A 21,907-nucleotide genomic window follows, 5' to 3' on the forward strand; every position below is an offset into this window, starting at 1 on the left:
ACCCTGCTCTAATGGTCCCTCCTGGCCTTAAAATCCACTAATAAATGAAAACTGAGCATGGCGTAGGGAACAGTACACGATTGGGCTCACTGCTCCCTGTCTCCACACCATTGGTGGGCATGCAGCTAATGAGCAACGATTGGCCAGCAGCAGGACCTGCCAGTGCCAATGGGAGGGGAGAGAGAGAAAATACAGGACAACCGGCCCATTTAACAAACAAACAGGGACACCTGCAGAAAGGCTTAAATTCAGGACAGTCTCTTTAAAAACAGGACATCTGGTCACCTTACTTTTAAGTTCCTTCCAGATCCACGCAGGTCTCCTCTCTTCAGCAGCGCTCACCTTTCTGAGCCTGTGCTCCCCTAATGGCATATTTGGGAACAGAGTTGTGCCAAAGACAGAAAGTCCACGTCCCAAAGTATTCCATTATTTCAAAATTTGGCTCTCTTGTTGATCAGAAGTACCCTGCTTAACATGCCCAAGTGTCCTCAGTAGAAAGGAAAATTCCATCTTTTTTCATTTCAAGACAATCCATTTTCTTTTCTCTTTTGATTTATAGCATACACTCATCCCTCATTAAAAAAGTTCTTTACTTACGGGTACTCACTTAAACAAGGGACATGTATACTTAGCTTAGTTCACTCGACAAGTGACCTCCCCCCACTATTATGAGCTTTACCCTACTCCCTGCTGCTCCAACCTGCCCTATTCTGACACGCCTCGCCTGCCTCCCCCACGGCCCCAACCCATGGCAGTCTGACCCCCACCAGCCCTGGCAGCCTTGACCCCCCACACTGGCTCTGCAGACTGGCCCTGCAGTCTGACCACTGCCAGCTCCGCGGCCCCAGCCTGTGGCAGCCTTAACCCCCCACCGGCCCAGAAGACCAGCCTGCGGCAGCCTGACCCAACCCACCGCAGCTTTAACATCCCTCCAGCCTTGGAGATGAGCTCCAGCAGCCTTAACCCTTCCTCTCGCACCAGACCCGCACACCAGCCCCGGCAGCATTAACCCCCTCCACGCCCCAGCACCAGCCCTGCAGACCAGCCCCGGCAACCCCCCCGCCACCGGCCCCATGGCCCCAGCCTGCAGCAGCCTTAGTCCTGTCACCAGCCCTACAGACCGGCCCTGCAGCCCGACTACTGCGGCCCCGTGGTCTCAGCCCACAACGGCCTGACCCAGCCTGCAGCAACCTCCCCGTTGCCCGCCCTGCAGACCGGCCCCACTGCAGCCTGACCCCAACAAGCCTGCAGTTGCTTGACACCCCTGCCACTGGTACCACAGATCAAACCCACCACAGCCTGCCCCCCGCCCCCCGGACCACACACTCAACCTGCAGCAGCCTTGAGCCCTCCCCCCGACCCTACCCGCCACCAGGTTTTAACCCTCCCTCCCACTCATGGCCCCCAGCCTTTAACCCCCCCGCCCCGGCCCACAACCCAAGGGTCTCTTACCTTCCAAAAGCAGTGCCACATGCTGCCGCTCCTCCGCCCACCAGAGACTAACTGTATTTTAATGAGACCTCCTCGTCCCTCTTACAAGTTTTCACCTATGAGCAGAAAGGTGGGAACCAACTGTGCTCGTGTGGCGAGGGACGAGTGTATTACCACACTGTTATTTGAAAACAAAGCAACCAAATGAGTTTAGGTCTGACAGTCAAAGCGGGACAATACTCTAGAGTTAGAACTGTCTCCCTTGCTTTCTTTCAAAAACAAAGCGTTTTGGCATAATGGATTCCATCCTGTGAGCAATTCTGACTAAATGGCAGGTGCTTCTGTTTGTGTTTCTCTGAACCCTTCCACCAGGGAACTGTTCCTTACCTGCTCTGAGGGTTCCCTTGTATCAGTCCATATATGGTGCAAAGCCTGAGCTGTGTAGGGCAGGGTGACAGTCTGAATGTGAGGAGAGGGTTGTTCCGAAAAGAATGGGATGCCACAAGGCCCTGCCTGTGAAATAAGTTGGGCTACCACCACAATGCTCACAACTGCTGGAGGCTCCTTCCACATGCCTCTCTGTGCCACACGCCTCTTGCAGGGGTAGGGGAAGACTTGACGTGTCAATGGTTTCCAGCCAATGGGAGGTGTGATGATTGGGTTGGGGGAGGGGACAGCATGTGAAGTCTTTCCCCTCCCCTCCCTTGCAAGGGGCGCAGGGTACTTAGAGAGATGCCAACTGTTTTGAGCAGCCTCAGCTGCAGCAGACAGAGCCTGCCTCGGGCTCCTGGCAGGGTGGACTGCAGCGGCTGGATCGAAAGGTATGGTGGGCCCTATCTTGCCTGTCCTTGGTCTACCCTGTAGTTGTTCTGCAGATAAAACCAAACACTTCAGTCTCCAGGGATTTCAAGCAAGCTCTTTAACGAGCACAAAATGCAGCCAATGTTAAAACAAGAACATGACAATGGATACAGACTCCATACAATTTATTGTAATGAAAACCACCAATTTCATACATTTTAAAAAAGATTTCTTTGGGATCAGATGTTTGCAGCACAGTCTGCTTTGATGCTACTTCACCCACTCCCCCAAAAGAAAGATTACACTGGAACCCAATGCCTGTGTTAATTTGGTTTGCATAATTACAAACATTATAATCCTGCTAAAGAGCTGTTAGGTCTTTTATTCTGTTGCATACCAACATTTTACCAAAGAAGCACCTAAAGGAGGAAAATACATATCTAAAACATTTATTTCTTTAAAAAGAGAAATTAACAGCACACTACCACAGCTATAAAACAAAATGAATATGTACATTCAGTGCATAAGTTATCATGGTAGACTTTGCTCTATAGAAATACATTCTTATTGCCTTGAGTTCTTTTTACTATAAGCTCTCAGGCACAACAAATACACAAGTTTGATCCTGCATTCCTTGTATAGACAAGACCCTCACTACAGTCAATGGGAGTTTGCCAGCATAAGGTCTGCAGGATTGAACCTTTATAAGCCAGTTAATTGAACTGTTTCTCTCCTCTCCCTTGGAAAGTCAACAGAAATCATTTTACATGAAACTGGTTCCCCTGTAACTTAAGGGCAGTATTGGTGTACACTAAAATGTCAGATCCCTACTAGATTTCCTTGATCACTCAATGTGTGGTTCATGTGAATGGATCTAATGCCACAGAGTAGCAGAACTGCAGAAGTATTTTTAAGTTCTGAACCGCTCAAGTGATGATTCCAACTTGCTCAAGAGAAGAGATTCTGAGGCTCTCGTTTACTGCCACTCTACTGAATTGAAAACCTGATTTACAAAGGAAAGAAAGAAGAAACGTGAAGGGAAAGACATTGCCCTGGTAATTACTCCAGCTTGTGCTCACAGTTGAGATGTATTTATCATAATATTTTTAATACTGCACTTTTGCCTAACAAAAATAAAATTGAAGACAATCTTTCAATTCCTGGACTTAAAGCAGCATACTAAATGCAGTGAAGTCAAAAATTAGCAAAGAGAAAAATTGCAAACCAGGGTAAATACATTTTAACCTTTGTTTCATGCCAACCATATCTTAACAAAACCCATACAGCCACCAGAAGAATTGGATAACTTGACTCTCACATTCTTCCCTCAAAATCAAGAGATGGCCATAGAGACATATTTTGCTCATGTCCTATGCTTTGAGGTGTGTTAGTCAGAATAACACCTATAGGATTTTGCCTAATAAATTGCAAAAGGTTAATACAGTTGGATAACAGGATTCTGAATATTTTCATGGAGCCCCACAATCTCTTCCCAAAGAAGATGGCAATTAAATAAAGCTGGACACAGAACTGTATTGCCCCAAGAAAAATACGTTGTGTAAGTTATTCACATGAGAAAAACAGCAATAGTTATTGCAGAAATCAAGACAGAATAGTATTATTTAAATTCTCACATGGCATTTAAATATTCTACTATACCCTGATAGATGTGGTCCCAACAACGAAAAGGAGAGGGAAATAATACACATTTTTCCACTCAAGTGCTGCATGTAACCAGTTATTCCCCCTAAAACATATGCTCAGATGCAGGGATATCAAAATACGCTAACAGAAATTCTGTGATGAAACTGATTCAGATGAGACATAAATATGACACGGGCGTTGGTTCAAGGTGAATGTATTGTTACTGTCTACGATAAAATATTTAGCACAGAAAATAAAAATCCTTGCCCTGTTGAGGACAACAGAAAAACCCCATTAACTTCAACTAGGCTGGATTTTCAGCCATAGTTACCATTGCTTGAAGTCTCCAGTTACTGTGCATAAGTTATATAGTTTCTTCTATAATTTATGTTGCCCTTCGAATACTGTTATGCAAGAGATCATTCATAGTAAGACAAGCAGTGCTAGCTCTCCGGGCTGTCCATTCTAGTGCCATGTGCAAATGTGTGCATGTAATCGCAGTGACTGTACATATTGGCTGTGTCTACACTACCTCCCTACTGCAAAAGGAGGATGATAAGGAGGGTGTTGGGAGTTTATTAATGAAGTGCTGCACTGCATATGCAACACTTCATTAAAACTTCGAAGTGCCGGCTCGTGTCTAGCTGCGTCTGACCCACTCGTACTTCGAAGTGCTTGGGCAACTTCGACGTACTGGCAGGTTAGCTGCGGTAGATGTGAGCCGGCACTTGGAAGTTTAACACCTTGAAGTTGCCGTGCGGGGGAATTTGCTTAATGAAGTGCTGCATATGCAGCGCAGCACTTCATTAATAAACTCCCAACACCCTCCTTACCATCCTCCCTTCGAAGCAGGGAGGTAGTGTAGACACAGCCATACATAAATCAGACACGTATACCCAGTTTGCACATGCAAGACAGAATTATTGCCTGGGTAAATTGAACACACGGTTGCACTCTTGAATAGCCCTGGATTTCTGGTGTTTGTTTAATTTAAAAGTGAGGACCAAATTTTCAAATCACTGCTGTACATGAGCTAAGACTTTTTATAATTACATACTGTTGAATATTTAGGGTGAGAGTTTTTAAAACACTCAAAAGATTTAGGAGTAGAAGCTCCCATGGACATTTACCAGATGTGTTCCTGCATTATTATGGCACATGTATATCCCTTCCTAAAGCCTAAATATCTAGGCCTGCTATACGAACTAATTCCTAGGTTTTGCACAGTGGTCTGAAAGAGTAATTGCATGTTGGAAGTGGAACACCTTTTTTCACTTCAATACCTGTCTTCCTTCAATAAAGAAACCTCTCTTGTAGGTCAAGTACAGAGTATTAGCAGCAGATGGAATGCCATTACTATTTCTTTAGAGTATCTTCTGTCATTAACGGAATAAGGCATAGTAAGATCAAAACTGTAGGGACATCTGAACAGGAGTAAATTTTTTGAAGCTCTCAAAAATGATGAATTTTGTAAACAAAGACACAAGACTATTATGCTTGCTACTAAACCTGGAGACACATATGGAAGAACTGGCATACAATATTGCTTTCTGCACTCAGACTTGAGGGGCAAAAATCCAGCTTCTAGTAAAAACATTCCACAGATTTTAGCACTGCCTTGAGTAAGGGATGTGGGACACACCTTCAGTCAACATGCTGCAATCTTCCTGAGGAGGAAGGATTACTTGGGAAAAGGGAAACAGTTGAACAAATATTCTACCAGTTCTGTTCAGTTCCTGCACTTATAAAAATCCATTTTCCCTATGGCTTTATGATAGAAGAGGAAGCATATCTTTGCTTCTGTTTCCAAAAAAGAAGCACTTGCATTCAAGGATGCTATATGAACTGTTGATAGGTTTTCTAAAAGTTCATTCTAAAATTGAAAATATCTGCAGTTGAGGTTAAAACAACCCATGTCTATGCACCTTTAAAACGCAAGTCTCCTCTTCTGATGTTTCTACAGAACACAAGAGCACTTTTCTTCACAGTGTCACTTTCATTTTCAAGCCAAAGTCATTCCTTTGTTGTAAGTTATTCCGCTAAGCCTTCCTGTTCCTTACTGTCCAACAAGGACGTGTCCACAACTCCTGTACTGTTCACACATGTCTCTCCGTTGCCCCTGGTTTCCTCTGGTTTATGATGTGCAAAAGTATATGTCTCACTGTCACTCACTGAGCAGAATGGAAACTCCTCTGGGATAGAAACGTTTGAGGTTTTCTTGAAAGAGATGGGAGGTGGAGTAGGTGGTGTGTCACTGACTGGCCCATCAAAAGGCCGATACACATCTACCTCGGGAGTGACTGATCCATTGGATTTCATCAGCAAATCTCCATAGACCATGGCATCATCAATGACAGCATAGACATGGGAGTCATTGTCCTGCCTCTTCTTTCTGAATAAGCCCCGTTTTCCAGGCATCTGGGTGTTGACATTGGCATTGTATATACCCACATTAGGATTTAGCTTTTTCTTCTTCCTGCTATAAAGCCAAAATTAACTAGTGAGAACCACTCTAAGTCAATGTTACTGGTGTATTCAAACTCTGCAAGGCAACAGCCACTTATTTTTTTATTTCATATTTAATTATATTTCCTTCAAGCCTATGCCTCAAGTATTTTGTCTGCAGGGCAGTGGAGTTTGTTCACAAGTAGTAAAGAAGTTTACAGTTAGAAACACTGCCCTATGGCAAAGTGCCACAACTTTTTATACCCACATGAGTGAAAAGTCCTGCAGTTTTCTAGCTTGTTTCAGGGGAGAAGATTTTGTAGAGCTCTGGTGACCACCCAGTACATCTACAGTATACAAACTGAGGAGCCAACCCTGCAAATGCTTAACGAGCAGGATTGGCTTCACTGATGCTACTCATCTGAGTGTTTGCAGGATTGGGTTCCTTCTTTCAGGGCTCAAATTTAATTCACACTACTTCTCCCAGGCCATGAAAACCCAGAGAGGGTCCTCTAGCACTGGAAGCTGGGCAGATGTGATAGGTTTTGGCCTTTGTCTATCCCACTTTCTTGCCAGTATGTACTAAAGAGGTTTTCAGTTCATATCATCTGTAAACAGTTGCTACGTATAACCATAAGAAACATAACTGGCTCATTGTAATGTGACTTCCTTACATGACCCAGAATATAGGACATTCGATCAGTGCACGACTGAATGCTGCTGAACACACTGATGAATAAACTGATCTGTCTTATGTGGTATCAGGAAAGAGAAGGGGGACGCTTCTGAATAGTGGTTGTACAGCACTTTTAGGGAGAGCAACCAAATTAATTTGGAAACCTTTTGTTAAAGTTTAGGTGATATCTACCTTACTACACTCAAACAAATATGAGAAATCTATGCTAGTGCAAAGCCGGTTAGCAAAGTTATCTACAATAGCGCAATGCTGTTGCGAGAACTGTAAGCTTTTTAAGTTGCATCTTGTTGAAACTGTCTATCCTACACCTTCTACTGCATGATTGAGACCCTTCTTCAAGGGCCACCTAACCAATATGTGAAAATAAGAAGAATGGTACTCCCTGGCAAAACTGCTTCTGAATATGCCTAACTCAGCGTCTGGAGTAATGCACTTACTTCTTCTTAGTGCAGCATATGATGATTCCAATAATCAAAAGTGCTCCAGCCCCACCAACAACCACAGCAACTATCACTGGCAGGTCTATTAGAAAAAAAACACAAGGAAAAGAAATAAAATCATTCAACAATATGCAACAGCAGTTCATCTTCTGTTGACATCTAGCTGCCGTATTCAAATTGTGTCATTGTCACTTAACACACAGAGCCGCAGTCAGCCAGCTGCTGGCTCTGTGCTTTACTTGTATCTGGTTGACTGATTAAACAGCAAAAGCCTGAGCAAGAGAGAAGACCCAAAAGCAAAAGCGAGCAATAGCAGAATCATTTCACTAACGGCTCGTCTACATTGGCAAGTTATTGTGCTGACACTTTCTTATTCGGGGGTTTGAAAAAAAAATCACTTCCCTGACTGCAGCAGGTCTCAGTGCAGTAACCTACCAATGTGAACTGGCTCCCAGTGTTGGGCGCTACACTACTCATGCAGGTGAGTTTTTAGGCAGCGTTGGGAGAGCTCGCCCCCCATGCTGGTGCCACAACCACACAAAGTATTGCCAGGGCAGTGCTTTAATCTGGTAAGCATAGACAAAGCCTAACTCTCCTTCAACCTAGTTAAAATGTACAAACAAAAAATAAAAGCCACCCTCACAGATGGCTAACATGCCATAAATGAAAACGTCACTTATCAGTCAAGCAGGTCAATGCACCAAGGATGCAGAGGTTTACAGCAATGGAACTACAGACGTTTTACTAAATTAAAACAAAAAGAAAGATTGGGTTGTTTTTTTCCTTTCTAAACTTAAAAGAGTGAAATAAGTTATAGGCAATGAAGTCTGGACTAAACAGGAACAGAAGTAGAAGTTAATTAAAAGGTGATGCAATCTGTTCTAGTCTGTATTGGCAACTCTTGTTTCAGGCCTCAATTCTGTAAGCACATGCATAGCTACGAATGCTGGTACTCTCACTGAGCTGGAATTGCTTCTATACATAAAGGATTTTGCATGAGTGGAGCCCTAAAGGTGAAGAATAAACTGCACTATATTTTATCCTCATAGGCAGGAGATCCTTGTAGACTGGACACATGAGTTGAAGTAAGGAACTCACAAATCCTAAGCCTAGTTCTACCGAAGGAATCTCATTGGACAGGCACTTAGAAGTGAGTGTGACTGAGACTGTGTTTTGTGTGGTTGAAAGGCAAACTGAAGGTGCACAGGAAGAGTTATCATTGATCTTAGCTTGCCAGCTGACTGAAAATTCTTTAATTTTAATTCTTTTAATTTTTATCAGCTAACACAGAATTGACACCTGACAAGCAGACCATATGACAAGCAGGATTTAATTTTGTTTTCATACAGAAACAGAGTCAGACGTAACACCATGAAATTAAGTCCCAGTCCCTTGTGAGTCCCTCTATTATACCTTCATTTAAGTCTAGTACATTACCTGTTCATTAATGTGGACTCTATTTTTAAAAAAAGACAATAACACTATTTTTTCCTGTGTATTATTTAAGGATTTTTTACAAATAAACACACCCAGAAGGCACACAAAGGTCAAGCTACGTATTAATTCCCACGATCAAAGACCTAGGCTTGGTCAATGCTACCAGTTTATGTCAGTATAATTCAGAGATGTGGAAAATTCATACCCTTGAGCAACACTGTTATACTGATCTAATTCCCAGTGTAAACAGTATTATGTCAACAGAAAAGCTTCTCCCATTGACATTGCTACAACCTTCTGTGGTGCTGGAGTGCCTATATTAACAGGAGAAGCCCTCCTATTAGTCCTAGGTAGCATTTCACTAAGCACTGTAAGTGACCTGATCATAAAATTTTACTCATCCAATAAGTTCTTACGTGAGCAGCCAAATCAAAGATTTATTACATGTTGCAGATCTCATTTCCAGCATACAGAGGTTAATAAGAGTAGTACTTAAACAGTGCATTCTGTTTTTAATTGAGAAAGCTTTTTCTTTAGAAACATAACTTCTGAGCATTTAGGCTCTCTCTCTCTCCAGGCACACAAAGCCTCTGTGGCAGCTCCATGGCTTTACTGTGTACAAGAGTACAGGAAGACAGATATAAAATTCACAAATTTTCTACCATTGTGTGGATCCTTACATGATAGTCAGCAGAGCTTTGAAAATGGGAAGCGCTGCATTTTATTATTAGGATATTCTGATTTAAAGGAATATTACTAACCAGAAAGAGATGTGGTCTATTCTCAGGAGGGGGCAAGGCACCAGGATCTCCTGAGTGCTAATCCTAGCAGAAAAATTCATTCTGCAGCTTAGGACAAAACACACAGTCCTTTTGCCTGAGTTTCCCCATTTTTACAAATGAGTGCAATTAACTAGTTATTATTTATCACACAGCACTATTGAAAGGATTAATTAAAGTTTGTAGAGTGAGTTGAAGATTAAGAATACAGGTTGAACCTCTCTAGTCCGCCACCTTCAGGAGCTGACTAGTGCTGAATGAAAGAATTTGCCAGACCATGGGAGGTCAGTATTGTCTAGCAGCATTACCAACACTTCCACTGCTTACTGGGCTCTTAGAATACATTTAGGGGTAAATTACAGCTAAACAACAGCACAGAACACTGAGAGCCAGGACCGGTGGCTGGAAACAAACTTTATGGGGACCACAGGAAACTTGCACACACCCATGATAAGCGGTTGTCCGGCTAACTAAAATCATACCCGATTACGAATGTTGCTGGACAAGAGTGTGCCGGATATGAGAGGTTCAACCTGTACTATGTGAGTGCTAATGGTCTTCACTGTAAGAAATATCAGAGACAGAAGGCAATCACATACTTTGTTTCTCAAGTCTGGGTTGGCAAAGAAACTCCTCCTTCATAATAAGAAAATTTTACTTTATGTGGATAGACTGAGCAGAATTAGGGCACTAAAAACAAAACACTAGATCTAGACAATTACAGTAAACCCTCAAAATGGTGATTTTGAGCTGCATTTAACTCATATTAACGCAAGTTAAGTTGAACTCAAAATCCTGCTCCCCACAGCGCTGGCTCAACCCCCTGGCCCCACGTGGCCAGGTTCAACCCCCTCCCAGCCCTGTTCAAACCCCCTGAGGCTGGCTCACCATCCCCGCACATGGCTCTCGCTCAACCAGGTGCTCCGGCTGATTTCCTGTCTGCGGAATGTGCGTTCCGCTGGGCAAGAGCCACCCCCGCCTGACTTACGTGAAATTCGAGTAATGCACAGGTGTGTGGGAACACAACCCACGCATAACTTGAGGGACTGCTGGACTGATCTCAGAAGGGGAAAAAAAAACCAAAACCTTTTCAAGTATCTCCTATGCTTCTCAAAGATTTTTGAAGTTCAGGTATTTTAAACTGCAGGGATTTTATGACTAATACTAAATTGGAAATAATATTAGTAGCCATTCCAGAGAGAATTCTTTGCCTCGTTTTTGCATTGATGCATGTTAAAAAGCATGCCCACACACAATGTGCATTTTAATAAGTACCTTCATTATTTACACAGTGCAACAGCATGCCAGGATTTTTACAGACATACAAGAGAAGTTTCTATTCCAACTAACCTACAGCTTAAGACCCCACTTGTGCAATCAAATCCAGGTAACTGTAAGGCAGGGGTACACAAAGTGGGGGGCAGTCTCCCTGCAGGGCGGGAGTGTGAAATTTCCTAAAGGTGGGTGGAGGCACACCAGGATTGGCTGCTGGATCTTAGGCTCATCCATCTCATTAAAAATGTTGAAATGTTTCTGTTTTTATATATATGTATTCACATTTATATATCTATTGATAAAGATTGAACATTCTACATTCTCATTTTCTTATCCACAGCGAAAGGTTTTTTTTTTAATATATGGACATAACTGACATTTCCATCATTTGGATGATACTAGACAGGTGGGAGTAGGCTGCTAATTGCATGGCTGAAAAGTGGGGCCCAAAGTAAAAAAATTTGCTCACCTCTGCTGTATGAATCCTGACCAGATCAGATTGCTACATTGGCCCCTAACTATACATCTTACAAAAAAGAAAGTGCAGTTGGAGGAAAGGATACAATGAGATTTTAAGAAGTCTTTAGCCATGCGTCACTCAGTTTTCCCCCTCTGCCCCTTGTTTGCCAATTTTAACCTGTGCGTTGTTTTGCTTTTCAGATATTAAATATACACTACAACGTCAGGATTTCAGTATTATTTCAGGCTTTTCCTAATGCTTACAAAATTTTGACTTAACAAAAAGATTTGCATCTCAGGGGACTAATTCTAAGTACTGTTCCTAACTTTATTTTTTTAAATGACTGTACTGGGGATTAGTGGCTCCAGGCCTTGGCCTCTTAGGTCTGATAATGAGGACCTGTGTGCAGCCCCGTTGAAATTATCACATCCAAATACCATTGTTCAGACTAGGAGCCTAATCCCACAGGATTCTGCAGCTCTTTTGTCCATTTTCTTTTAAGAGAATATTTTCCCCATATTTATTTTTGAGCTAAATATAGCAAAGAAGAAACTGAAAAACAAAAGATATAGTGCAATGGGAAAAAAAATCAAATAGTTAAAATATATATGTAATACCAATACAGTGTCTAAAATACTGATTGGTCCTTCAGTATCTTGTAATTTATATATCCTGTATTACATTATCTGTTTCAACTAAGTTCAGAATAGTATCTCATCATTCTGCCACTTCAAACTCTTCAACATTTTAACACTTTCTATGCCATCTATGTCCCAAGAGACTACATCCACAAAAGGGAAAAGATCCTGGCACAGAGTTTAGGCACCTGATGCTGCATTCTACAGAATGTAGAAAAAGCTGTAGTTTTGTAATGCTGCCAAGAAGCATCTCTGTGCACAACAAACTGACGAAGCCAATAGTCTATTAATACATCCACACCTGTGGACAGAAAAACACCAGAGCATCCACACTGCAGAGCATTATCCTCCCCCAGTAGAGAAAGACAGTAGCAACTCACTTGTCTTTTGCTGGACGAATGTCAGCCAGAACTGCAGGCTCAGCTGGTTCTTATTCACTGGATTGCAGTTAGAGATGTTTACCCAAAAGTGGTGATACATGTGCATGGGCTGAGGAAGCAGCTCATCTTCACGGCGCACAGTTTCTTCAGCCTCTGGTTTCTGTTCCTTTATATTGACATAGGCACGCCCTGTTTCACATACCATGCCCATCCGCTCCTTGGAGAATGCTAAGCGAGCAACTTGCTTATTGGGGACTGTGATGTTCCAGGACACAGAGAAGTAGGGAGGCAAACCCTCGAGCCAGTTAGGGGTCTGTAGATAAACTGTAGCTTTTGGGTCAGGGGTCACAGTGAAGATGCATTCCTCTACAGTACAGGAATAGAGAGACTGTATACATCATAGTGCCACTGCTCTTAGCTTTCTCTTTAAATACATTACCTAGACACGCTTTTCTAAAATGAACCATTCATCACTTACAAAGGTGACCAGTGATTCATAAAGAAAAATCACAACAACATCTCACTAGCAGTAATTAGCATCACTTATCACCATTTCGGAGCAATACTGATAATAACTACATTTACCTGCAGTATTTCCCTCATAACTACTCACAACTCCAAGTCTGAAGTTATTCATTCCCCCCTTACAGTAGCAAAACTCCCCATTGATTCAAAGGAAACTCTGTCCAAGTAATGGCATTGGAATTTGGCCCGCAGAAGTTTAACCCCTCTTATTCTACTGTTGGATGCACAATGACTATTTGTTAATGGATATCCTGAAGGAGTTGGGGAAATGGAGTGAAGGAACAGACCTTCATCTTACCTTTAATAAAAGGCACAAAAGACATTTTCAGATCCTGATTACGAGACTCATTGATGAATCCTCTGCCAAATGTTTTTAGGGTTATGGTGATATTGTCTCTCATCTGAATCTTTTCAATGGATCCACCAGGACAGAATATGCCAAGGTTTAACTCCTTTTCTTTGGCAGTGCTCACAATGGAATAACTGTAACTTCTATTGCACCTCTGCTCTTGTATGTGTTGTTGTAGTTTCAAGGATGGAGACATTATTTCCACACTGATCTCTTCTGAAGCCAACAGGTTCCAAATAAACTTATCCAGCCGAACTGGGAGTGTGGAAATAGCTTCAGGCACAATGAGGGCATGGATCCTCTTTTGGCAATATCGGAAATGTGAACAGACTGCAGTCATAGAGAGACAAATTATAGCTATACTTTTCCCATTGAGCAGAACTATGAAAATGAGGTTTTGCTACATACGAGAGAGGTTAGGTCTACACAAACACAAAACAACAGTGTTACCCTGTTTGGTAATGGGAGTGTATATGCTGAAAGACGGAAATAACTCAAGTCTCCTATTAGAGCTGTTCCTGTGGGGATGTACTATAAAGTACAACCATATACTCAGCTTTCCCACTATATTTTCCAAAGAAACCATTAATGAAATGAGTGTGTATTACTTGTACTTCAAAATCCTCTGTCCTGAGTGTTACAAGGCATTAAGGGGAAACTGGGAAATACAAATGCAGAGTTCGCCTGATGGCTGTCAGTCAGCACACAAGATACTATATCCTTCCTTCACTACATGTCTACACACTCCATGGGATTTTCAAGGGATTAGTATATAGACCTGCGGTGTCAGAAGCACGGACACCACCTGCCCCATATCTGAAGGAAAGCTTTGCTACAGCTCTGCCCTAGGACAGGTTCCAGCTGCAGTCAAAAAGATTCCCTCTCACTTTCTTGTCTCGTTTGCTAACATTAAACTTCTCCGGTGTCTACCTACGCTGTTCTTGTTTGTCACCACATCTCTACATCTTAAACACAAACTGGTTTATTCACTGACTTACTGTACCCAGCACCTGCGTGTTCAGAAGCTGTCTACAAGCTGACCCACACTTAAGCACAAATGAAAGATGGGATTTAAAAGCCTAAACCCTAAGTAGAATACTGCAGAAATAAGAACATGTAGAACCCTTCTCTAGGTAACAAAACACAACACGCTCTTGTCATACCTATGGTTTTTTCAGCTGTGATCCTCAGATGCTCCAAATCATAACACAGGAAGGATATCGTGTACAAGTTGCCTGAAGTTAAGGTTACATTGTGTTCACAGGTTCTAGGCTCTTTACAGATCAAGCATGCTGGTTCAAACTGGAGCAGGCGCCCACGATGTGGTGATTTTGGCTGTATAGTTATACTTAGGTCCCTCTCTTTCCTTAAGTCAACCACGTAGGTTACATCTGAAATGGAAGGACAAAAAAAAGAGATCAATACAACAATTAAAGAAACGTAGTGAACTGGAACCTCATCCTATTCATCTTGTCTACAAAAAAATCAGACGTTGGACTTATCTTTGTATTAACTGCAAAAGCATCATTTATTTTATACATTGTTGAAACCACTACAAATAGCCATTCTTCTGATTTAGGAGTTAGCCTATTATGATAGAGTCCCATTCCACTTCCTATTCTTTTCAGCTTCAGAGGGATCATATCTAGAGCTGAGCAAACATTTGAGATTTTGGTTGGTCTGGCAGGGGGTGGGAGGAATAAGTTAATTTTTAAATGAAACCTTTTTTTTTTTTCCTCCAGTTTTAGTCACTGAAATGCAAGACAAGAACAAAAGTGCTGGAATCAAAGAAAAACAAATGTTGCTTCAAAATATATGGAATGTCAATGTGGTTCATTCTGAAAGTGTCAAATATTTCGATATTTCCAAAAGACTTTTTTCTTTCTTTCTTTTTGGATGAAACTTTCAGCTGACTTTGATATGTATTTGTGAATAGTTTTGATGCCCCTTCAAAGTGCCTTTTTGTTTATTTAAAGCAAATTGACTATTTGCCCTCTTTTTTGCCCACATAATCATGTGTATCATAGTGCTTTCTGAAACTATAAGGAGCTTGCTATATAACTTTTGGTTGCAACAACAGCATTCACAGTAGGTGCTATAGAATGGTTATAATATAGACCAGTGGACACAGCACTAGACTGAATCAAAAGATCTGGGTCCTACTGCCAGCTCTACGAGACTTGTATGACTTTAAGCAAATCAGGTCGCTTTCCTGTAAAATGGAGACAATGCATTCTTACCCATGTAAAGTGGTTTGAGATCTGAGGATGAAAACTGCCAAGTAGGTATGGTGTACTGGTGCTATAAATCTAATTAATTTCATTTATCCATATTACATATAATAAATTACAGCAATACTGTTCAGATGTCACTTTCACAAAGGAGTGAAGAACTTTCCTGAGATGTTAACAGTTTCTTTTGTTTGTTATTATTTTAAGCCTTAAGAAACAAAATTGAGAATGAAGTACTTGGAAGACAGCGGCATATTTTTATGACAACTGTGTGCCCCTCTGTTTGATGGTTAATATACTGCTTATTAAAGGATTAATAAGATTAATATAGATTAAGTCAGATGGTTTTGTATTATTGCAGAAATCAAACCCAAAGGGTGCAGAGAGCCAATCACTGGTACTTAAACAATAAAGGTCTCAGCTCCTTTGAAGTTTTACCCCATCCAATCAATAAGATGGCTGGTAACTGGGAGACAAGAGAAAGCAATCCAAATGGGGAAAATGAATTGGTTTGGGGAAGCTAAACAAACAAAATGCTCCATCCAAAACCCGAGAGAGACCAGAGAGGGATGGTCTACAGGAAAGCAGATAAAACCATGATCCCAAGAAGTGGGGGAATGGCGGGTGGTATGTTTAGGATACGTAGGGCCTGCCTAAATTGAGGGAATTGTTAAGTTTGAGTAAGACAGTCATTTGTGCAAGCGTTTTGTTAGCTTAGGCCTTTTCTCTGAATGCTGTGTTCCTGCAGCTAAATCGTACTTCATTTTTAAACAGCTGATTGGAATCGCTGCATTTTCATATGGATCACAGCTCCTGAAGGGAAGGCTTTTGCGGGAATCAAAACCAACTGGGCCTTCCAGGAAACAGGGTTGGCAAACAGTGGTCTCAAAAGTCAAGCAGAAAGTTGGATGAGTCATGAGATTCCACCATGAGAGGCTCATCACCTGAAATGGAAGAGCTCTCACTTCTCAGATTTACGTTGATTGCAAGCTTGCTTTCACCCACCATCACAAACAGATCAGACAATTTAAGTTTCCTCGGCTTAGCTGTGAACAAAATTGACTGGTTGCTCACAGTCTATTAGGAATTAAGCTCAGCCAGCAAAGTCCAAAGTGGAGCAAAAACTGCCAAATATGTTACGTTTACAGAACTGTTAAAGTTTACCAAGATTGTATAGTTTTAAAGAAGACGTCCCAATACACATTTCTTTAGATAGGATATTTAAAATGTACACAAACACAATGCTGTGAGCAAGTAAGTATAATGTCCTTTATAGTAATCACTGAGCACTGTAAACAGTAGAACTGTGTGAGCACTGGAACTTCCATTCCATGAAGAAGAAAAAAAAAAAAAAAAGGTATTTCTGAAGACTTTTCATTCTGATTCAGAGAAGAGTTGGAAATATCAATTTTTCCATGGAGAAGTTCTAGAAAAAATTTTTTTGAGAGCACCAAAATGGAATTTTTCAAAAAACTCCAAGGAAGGAGCAGAGAATAATCCTACAAGGGTGCAACTGGGTTGGTGGACAGCCTGTCAGCTGGACTGCCAGCAGAAGCATGGATGGAACTGACATGTTCACACAGAACATTTTGATTCTGTAGAATCATTTTCTGACAGAAAACTGCTCCATTGGAAAACTGACTGCCAGCCACAGTAAATATAAATGAACGGACGACACTAGCTAGCAAATGTCAATGATTTAAAATTGGTAATAATTTGCCCCAGCTGGAGAGTAAACTTGAAAAATCCAGAAAAAACAGACCTTTGAGCCTTCCCCTAAAACCTGGTCTCACGCATAATTTCTGCAATCTGTCAAATATGGGCAACTTTAGATCAAGGATGGGGCGCAACCTCCAGAATCCCTGGGCCCTCACAGAAAATGCCCTGCCAACAGGCCCCCCTTCTCTTGTATAAAGAGCACAGATCTGCTCAAACAGCTCCGCTGACTGTGGCCATGTTACTATGGCATTGCGAGTTAAGTAGTCTCTCAGACAGGCAGAATCCCAGGCCATGAAGTCTTTGCAGGTCTATGACACACACAGAGACCACAAGCTGTTTGTAAAAGACTTGTGCTTGTTTTTAAACCCAGAGATCATCATTCCTTTTCAGAATGCCAGTCATCTGAATGCTCTAGGGACGTGTCTGTGTGTGCCTCCAGCAGGAGTAAAGAAAGGCTTTTCTCCCTCCCATTGCTCATGATATATGGTAAATGAAAAGACAGAGCCAGGGAGGTATGGCTAAAATAACTGAAGAGATGTTGGCCTTAGTCCTCTCACACCTATTTTCGTGCCTCTTCCATTAACTACTAGATAAAAGCCTCAGTTTGCGAGCCTCACACAATGTTTTCTAAACGGAAATCAAAAGGGAAGAGGCTTCTGTTAAATGCGGCTTTTTGCTGCACCTACCCTGACAGACAGCAACTACCTTCTGTCCAATTCAAGTAAGAAGTTTCTGAAAAGCCATTATTCAGTCACAGAAAGCTTGTAAGATTCTGCTTCCTTACAGTCTGAGCTACCAGACTGGTTTAGTGGTAAAGCAATCAATTAAACTCCTCTTGAGGGATGGAAGCACTACAGCTAAGTGACTCCTCTAGACAACTGAGAGGCTGTTCTCAAACAGAAGGACAAATGGCTGTGATGCAGGCACTAAGGATGTGCACATAACTAGCCTGGCTTCAACAACAAGTATGGACTTAGGGGCCTGCATTTTCAAAGTTACTGCACAAACACAAGACCCACATAAGGAGAGTGTGACTCAGCACTTGACAATCAGACTGCTTACTCAATGCTATGCAGGCAAAATCTGAAAATTGTGGCCATTGTGCATAAAAACAGGGCCCTTACAAAAGGGGATTGAACAGTACTATCCCCATTTTACGTAGGGGAAACAGAGAAGGGTAGAGACATTTTCAAGGTCACACAGCAACTCAGTCACAATAAGAAGAGAATCCAGGTTTCAACTTCCAGTCTAGTGTGCTAACCGCCAGGCCATGCTTCCTCTATGGTTTGTATCAGCTATATGGAGTATCTGGGAAACGATATTTGCTTTTTAGGGAACAGCTATGTGTTTCCCTGGCACCCAACTGTAAACACTGTGGATAACAATAAAACTTGTCCAAGTGTTTGGAATGTTCTTAGAACATGCAGATATCAATTTTCTTTTTAATCTGGAAGTTAAACGTGATTCGAATTAGTTTGTCTCTTAGGCTATGTCTACACTAGCCCCAAACTTTGAAATGGCCGTGTAAATGGCCATTTCAAAGTTTACTAATGAAGCGCTGAAATACATATTCAGCGCCTCATTAGCATGCGGGCGGCTGTGGCACTTTGAAATTGACACGGCTCACCGCCACACAGCTCGTCCTGACGGGGCTCCTTTTCAAAAGGACCCCGCCTACTTCGAAGTCCCCTTATTCCCATAAGCAGATAAGAATAAGGGGACTTCGAAGTAGGAGGGGTCCTTTCGAAAAGGAGCCCCGTTGGGATGAGCCGCGCGGCGGTGAGCCGCGTCAATTTCAAAGTGCCGCGGCTGCCCGCATGCTAATGAGGCGCTGAATATGTATTTCAGTGCTTCATTAGTAAACTTCAAAATGGCCATTTGCATGGCCATTTCGAAGTTTTTGGCTAGCGCAGACACAGCCTTAGAGAGACAAAAAACAACAACAGTGGCAACAGATGTGGTGCACAAAAGAACTACTTGGAGACTTTGAAGGAAGAAATTGCATGAAACTGCTCACGAAATCCACTAAAATCCCCAGAAAAAACATTGTTCTTATTTCAGAGGGGTAGCTGTGTTAGTCCGTTTCAGAAAAAATAACAAGAAGTCCTGTGGCACCTTAAAAGCTAACAATTATTTGTGCCCAAGCTTTTGTGGGCTGGAACCCACTTTGTCAGTCCTCATTGATTGTACTGTTCTTATTTAAATCCAAGAGATTTATTATTTGCATGTCATAAAATACAACAGCCAGCCAGACTTTGTAGCTTAGCACCAAAGTATGCAGGACATAATGCATTCAAGTTATACTTCGCTGTCAAAATAGGAAAGATACAAAGATGGATTAACTGAATAATGTTTTCACTTGATCAGGGTTTCAAGACACTCTGCACACTGAGTATGAGCAAAGATTGACTGTCAAACTTGAACTTCCTGTAAGGATTTGAGGAATCTGTTGCTTACGAATAGAGCAAGATCAAAGGTTAAAACACACCCCATGAACTAAAGAGGCACTGCTGATGTGTTACAATCAATACCTAGATGGCTCACCTTTAGGGTGAATCCATTCCTTCTTTGTCGCTGCAGACCTGGCCTGCTAAATCAGCAACAGCCACCGTGATGTTTTTGCAAAATGGTCATCTATCTACAAGTGATTGTTAGCTCATCCACTCATTTTAGCCAGATAACTGTCATAGGTGAATTTTTCAATCTCTGACAACAGGAACCGAAGTGACCCAGTGGTGATCAAATGTATAGCTCATTATTGCTTGTGCCATCTAGCGTCTCCAGCTACAGGATTATTATTTTTAATACACATAACAGTATTATAACTCATTTCATCTATCAAGTGGTGCCACAGGAATGCATTTTACCCAGAATTATCAGCTCACATTAACCTGTTGTTTTGAAGTTACTGTGAGTTAAGACTAATTTGTCAACTCTGTTCAAAAAAGAAAGAACAATTCCTACACATAGATATTTGTCTAGATCTCCAAGTGGTTTCCTCCAACCAGTTAATAGTGCCTCTGTATTTAGCTTCATGTCCTTTTGCTTTCTTCCATGCCCCTATTTTGACAAGATGCCCAATACAATTAAAAAACAAGTGTGTCATCAGCATGCCGACAGCACAACAGCCAAGCAACTTTACTCTTTCCTAAAACAGTGGTCTCAATACCCTGCACCGGAGGTGGCCTCTTCCTAAACGGTTAGAGCAGCGGCTCCCAACCAGTCTCCCAAACCTTTCGCAGACCCCCAATCACCCATCCCAACCTGTTTGCAAACCCCTTGCAAAGCCAATTCTAGCCACTATGTACACTTCATTAAATGAACAAGGAAACCACAACATAGATTTTCAGACTGCAATTAATAACATTATTGGAAGATAGTTAATTAAAAATAATAATTGATTTTAACATTGTAATTTATTTAACACTTATTTTCTATGATCATGTTATTTATCTTTCATTTATTTTCATAGACCTCCTGCAGCATTTTGGAGGACCCAAGGTTGGGAATACACATTTAGGTATATACTTTTCCATTCACTTCAGTCAGGATTCACAGATGAGTCAACACAACCTATAGGAGCCCAAATGATTCAAGATGGCTGACAGAGCTAAAAGAATCAACCAATCAGCGCAGAAGGGCAGGGACTGGGAGCTGGAGGACTGAACGGTGGCAGCTGCAAATGGCTCCTTGAAGAGCCATATGCTGCTCAGAGCCATCCAACTGGCGACCCTTGGAAAATCTAATGGCAATCCATGTTTGGGTTCCAACCCATAGGTTGGGAATCCCTACTGTAACTTGACAGACAGGAAGTTGTTCTAGTCTGAGAGGAACTGGGAGGTAGAATGAGGCCTCTCTTATCCCCAACACATCTTCCATAATACAGGTTGTACCTCCCTGGTCTAGCACCCTCAGGACCTGAGCAATCACAGAAAAGGGATTTTGCCGGACCGGGGAGGTCAGTGCCGTCAGGGCTCCCCACCTGACCAACAGCCCCAACCTCTTTCGTGACACCACTTGTAGCTCCCTGGGTCCCGGCACACTAGCTTCTGGGTCCCAACCCAGATATGGGCACTGGCTTCCTGGCCCCAGCTGCAGTCTCCTCCCCCTGGCAGCTGCAGCCCCACTGCTCCCCAGCCATCCTTCTGGGTGGCTCCCAAGCCACTGTCGTCCACTGCTTCCCAGCTGGCTTCCTGATGGTTGCCTGGCCAGCTGACCCCACCAGCTTCCCGCCGGATCCCCAACTCCACAACTCTCCGGCTGGCTCTCTGGCAATGCTGCTCCCTGGCGGCCACAGCCCTGCTGCTCCCCGGCCAGCTCCCCCGAGGCAACAGCCCCTCTACTCACTACTGGCTCCCCAGCCACCGGGGCCCACTGGCTTCTCCTCCCCAGATTCCCCCTTCCTCCTCCTTCTGTGCTCCTTCAGGGGCTCTTCTCCCATCTCCCCCCAAGTGCGGCAGCAGGGCTGGCAGGGGCTCCAGTTCTGTTCCAGACCCGGCTGCTAGCCACCGCTCTGGCCCCAGCCCCTGCTCCACTGATGCAGGTTCAGCCCCAGCCCCGGGACCCTCTGGTTCTGCCGAACCACAGATGTTGCCAGATGAAAGAGTACCAGACGTAAAAGGCTGAACCTGTAGTCCTAACTGAGGACTCACAAGA

At 42.6% G+C, this 21,907-nt stretch overlaps 1 protein-coding gene across 2 annotated transcripts in view; it reads right to left on the reverse strand.

The window, feature by feature from the left end:
• Positions 1–2,406: 2,406 nt before the first annotated feature.
• Positions 2,407–21,907, reverse strand: part of CDCP1 (CUB domain containing protein 1) — an 80,726-nt gene continuing 61,225 nt past the window's right edge. For both annotated transcript variants that reach the window (XM_074988247.1, XM_074988246.1), the window contains exons 5-9: positions 14,465–14,692; positions 13,251–13,631; positions 12,428–12,793; positions 7,456–7,540; positions 2,407–6,355 (exon numbers count right to left, since the gene is read on the reverse strand). In XM_074988247.1, the coding sequence (XP_074844348.1) occupies positions 5,908–6,355; positions 7,456–7,540; positions 12,428–12,793; positions 13,251–13,631; positions 14,465–14,692 (1,508 nt within the window). In that variant the 3' untranslated portion in view covers positions 2,407–5,907. The remainder of the gene's footprint in view (positions 6,356–7,455; positions 7,541–12,427; positions 12,794–13,250; positions 13,632–14,464; positions 14,693–21,907) is intronic.

The sequence above is a fragment of the Carettochelys insculpta genome, chromosome 2, assembly GCF_033958435.1.
Source record: "Carettochelys insculpta isolate YL-2023 chromosome 2, ASM3395843v1, whole genome shotgun sequence".
NCBI lineage: Eukaryota > Metazoa > Chordata > Testudines > Carettochelyidae > Carettochelys > Carettochelys insculpta.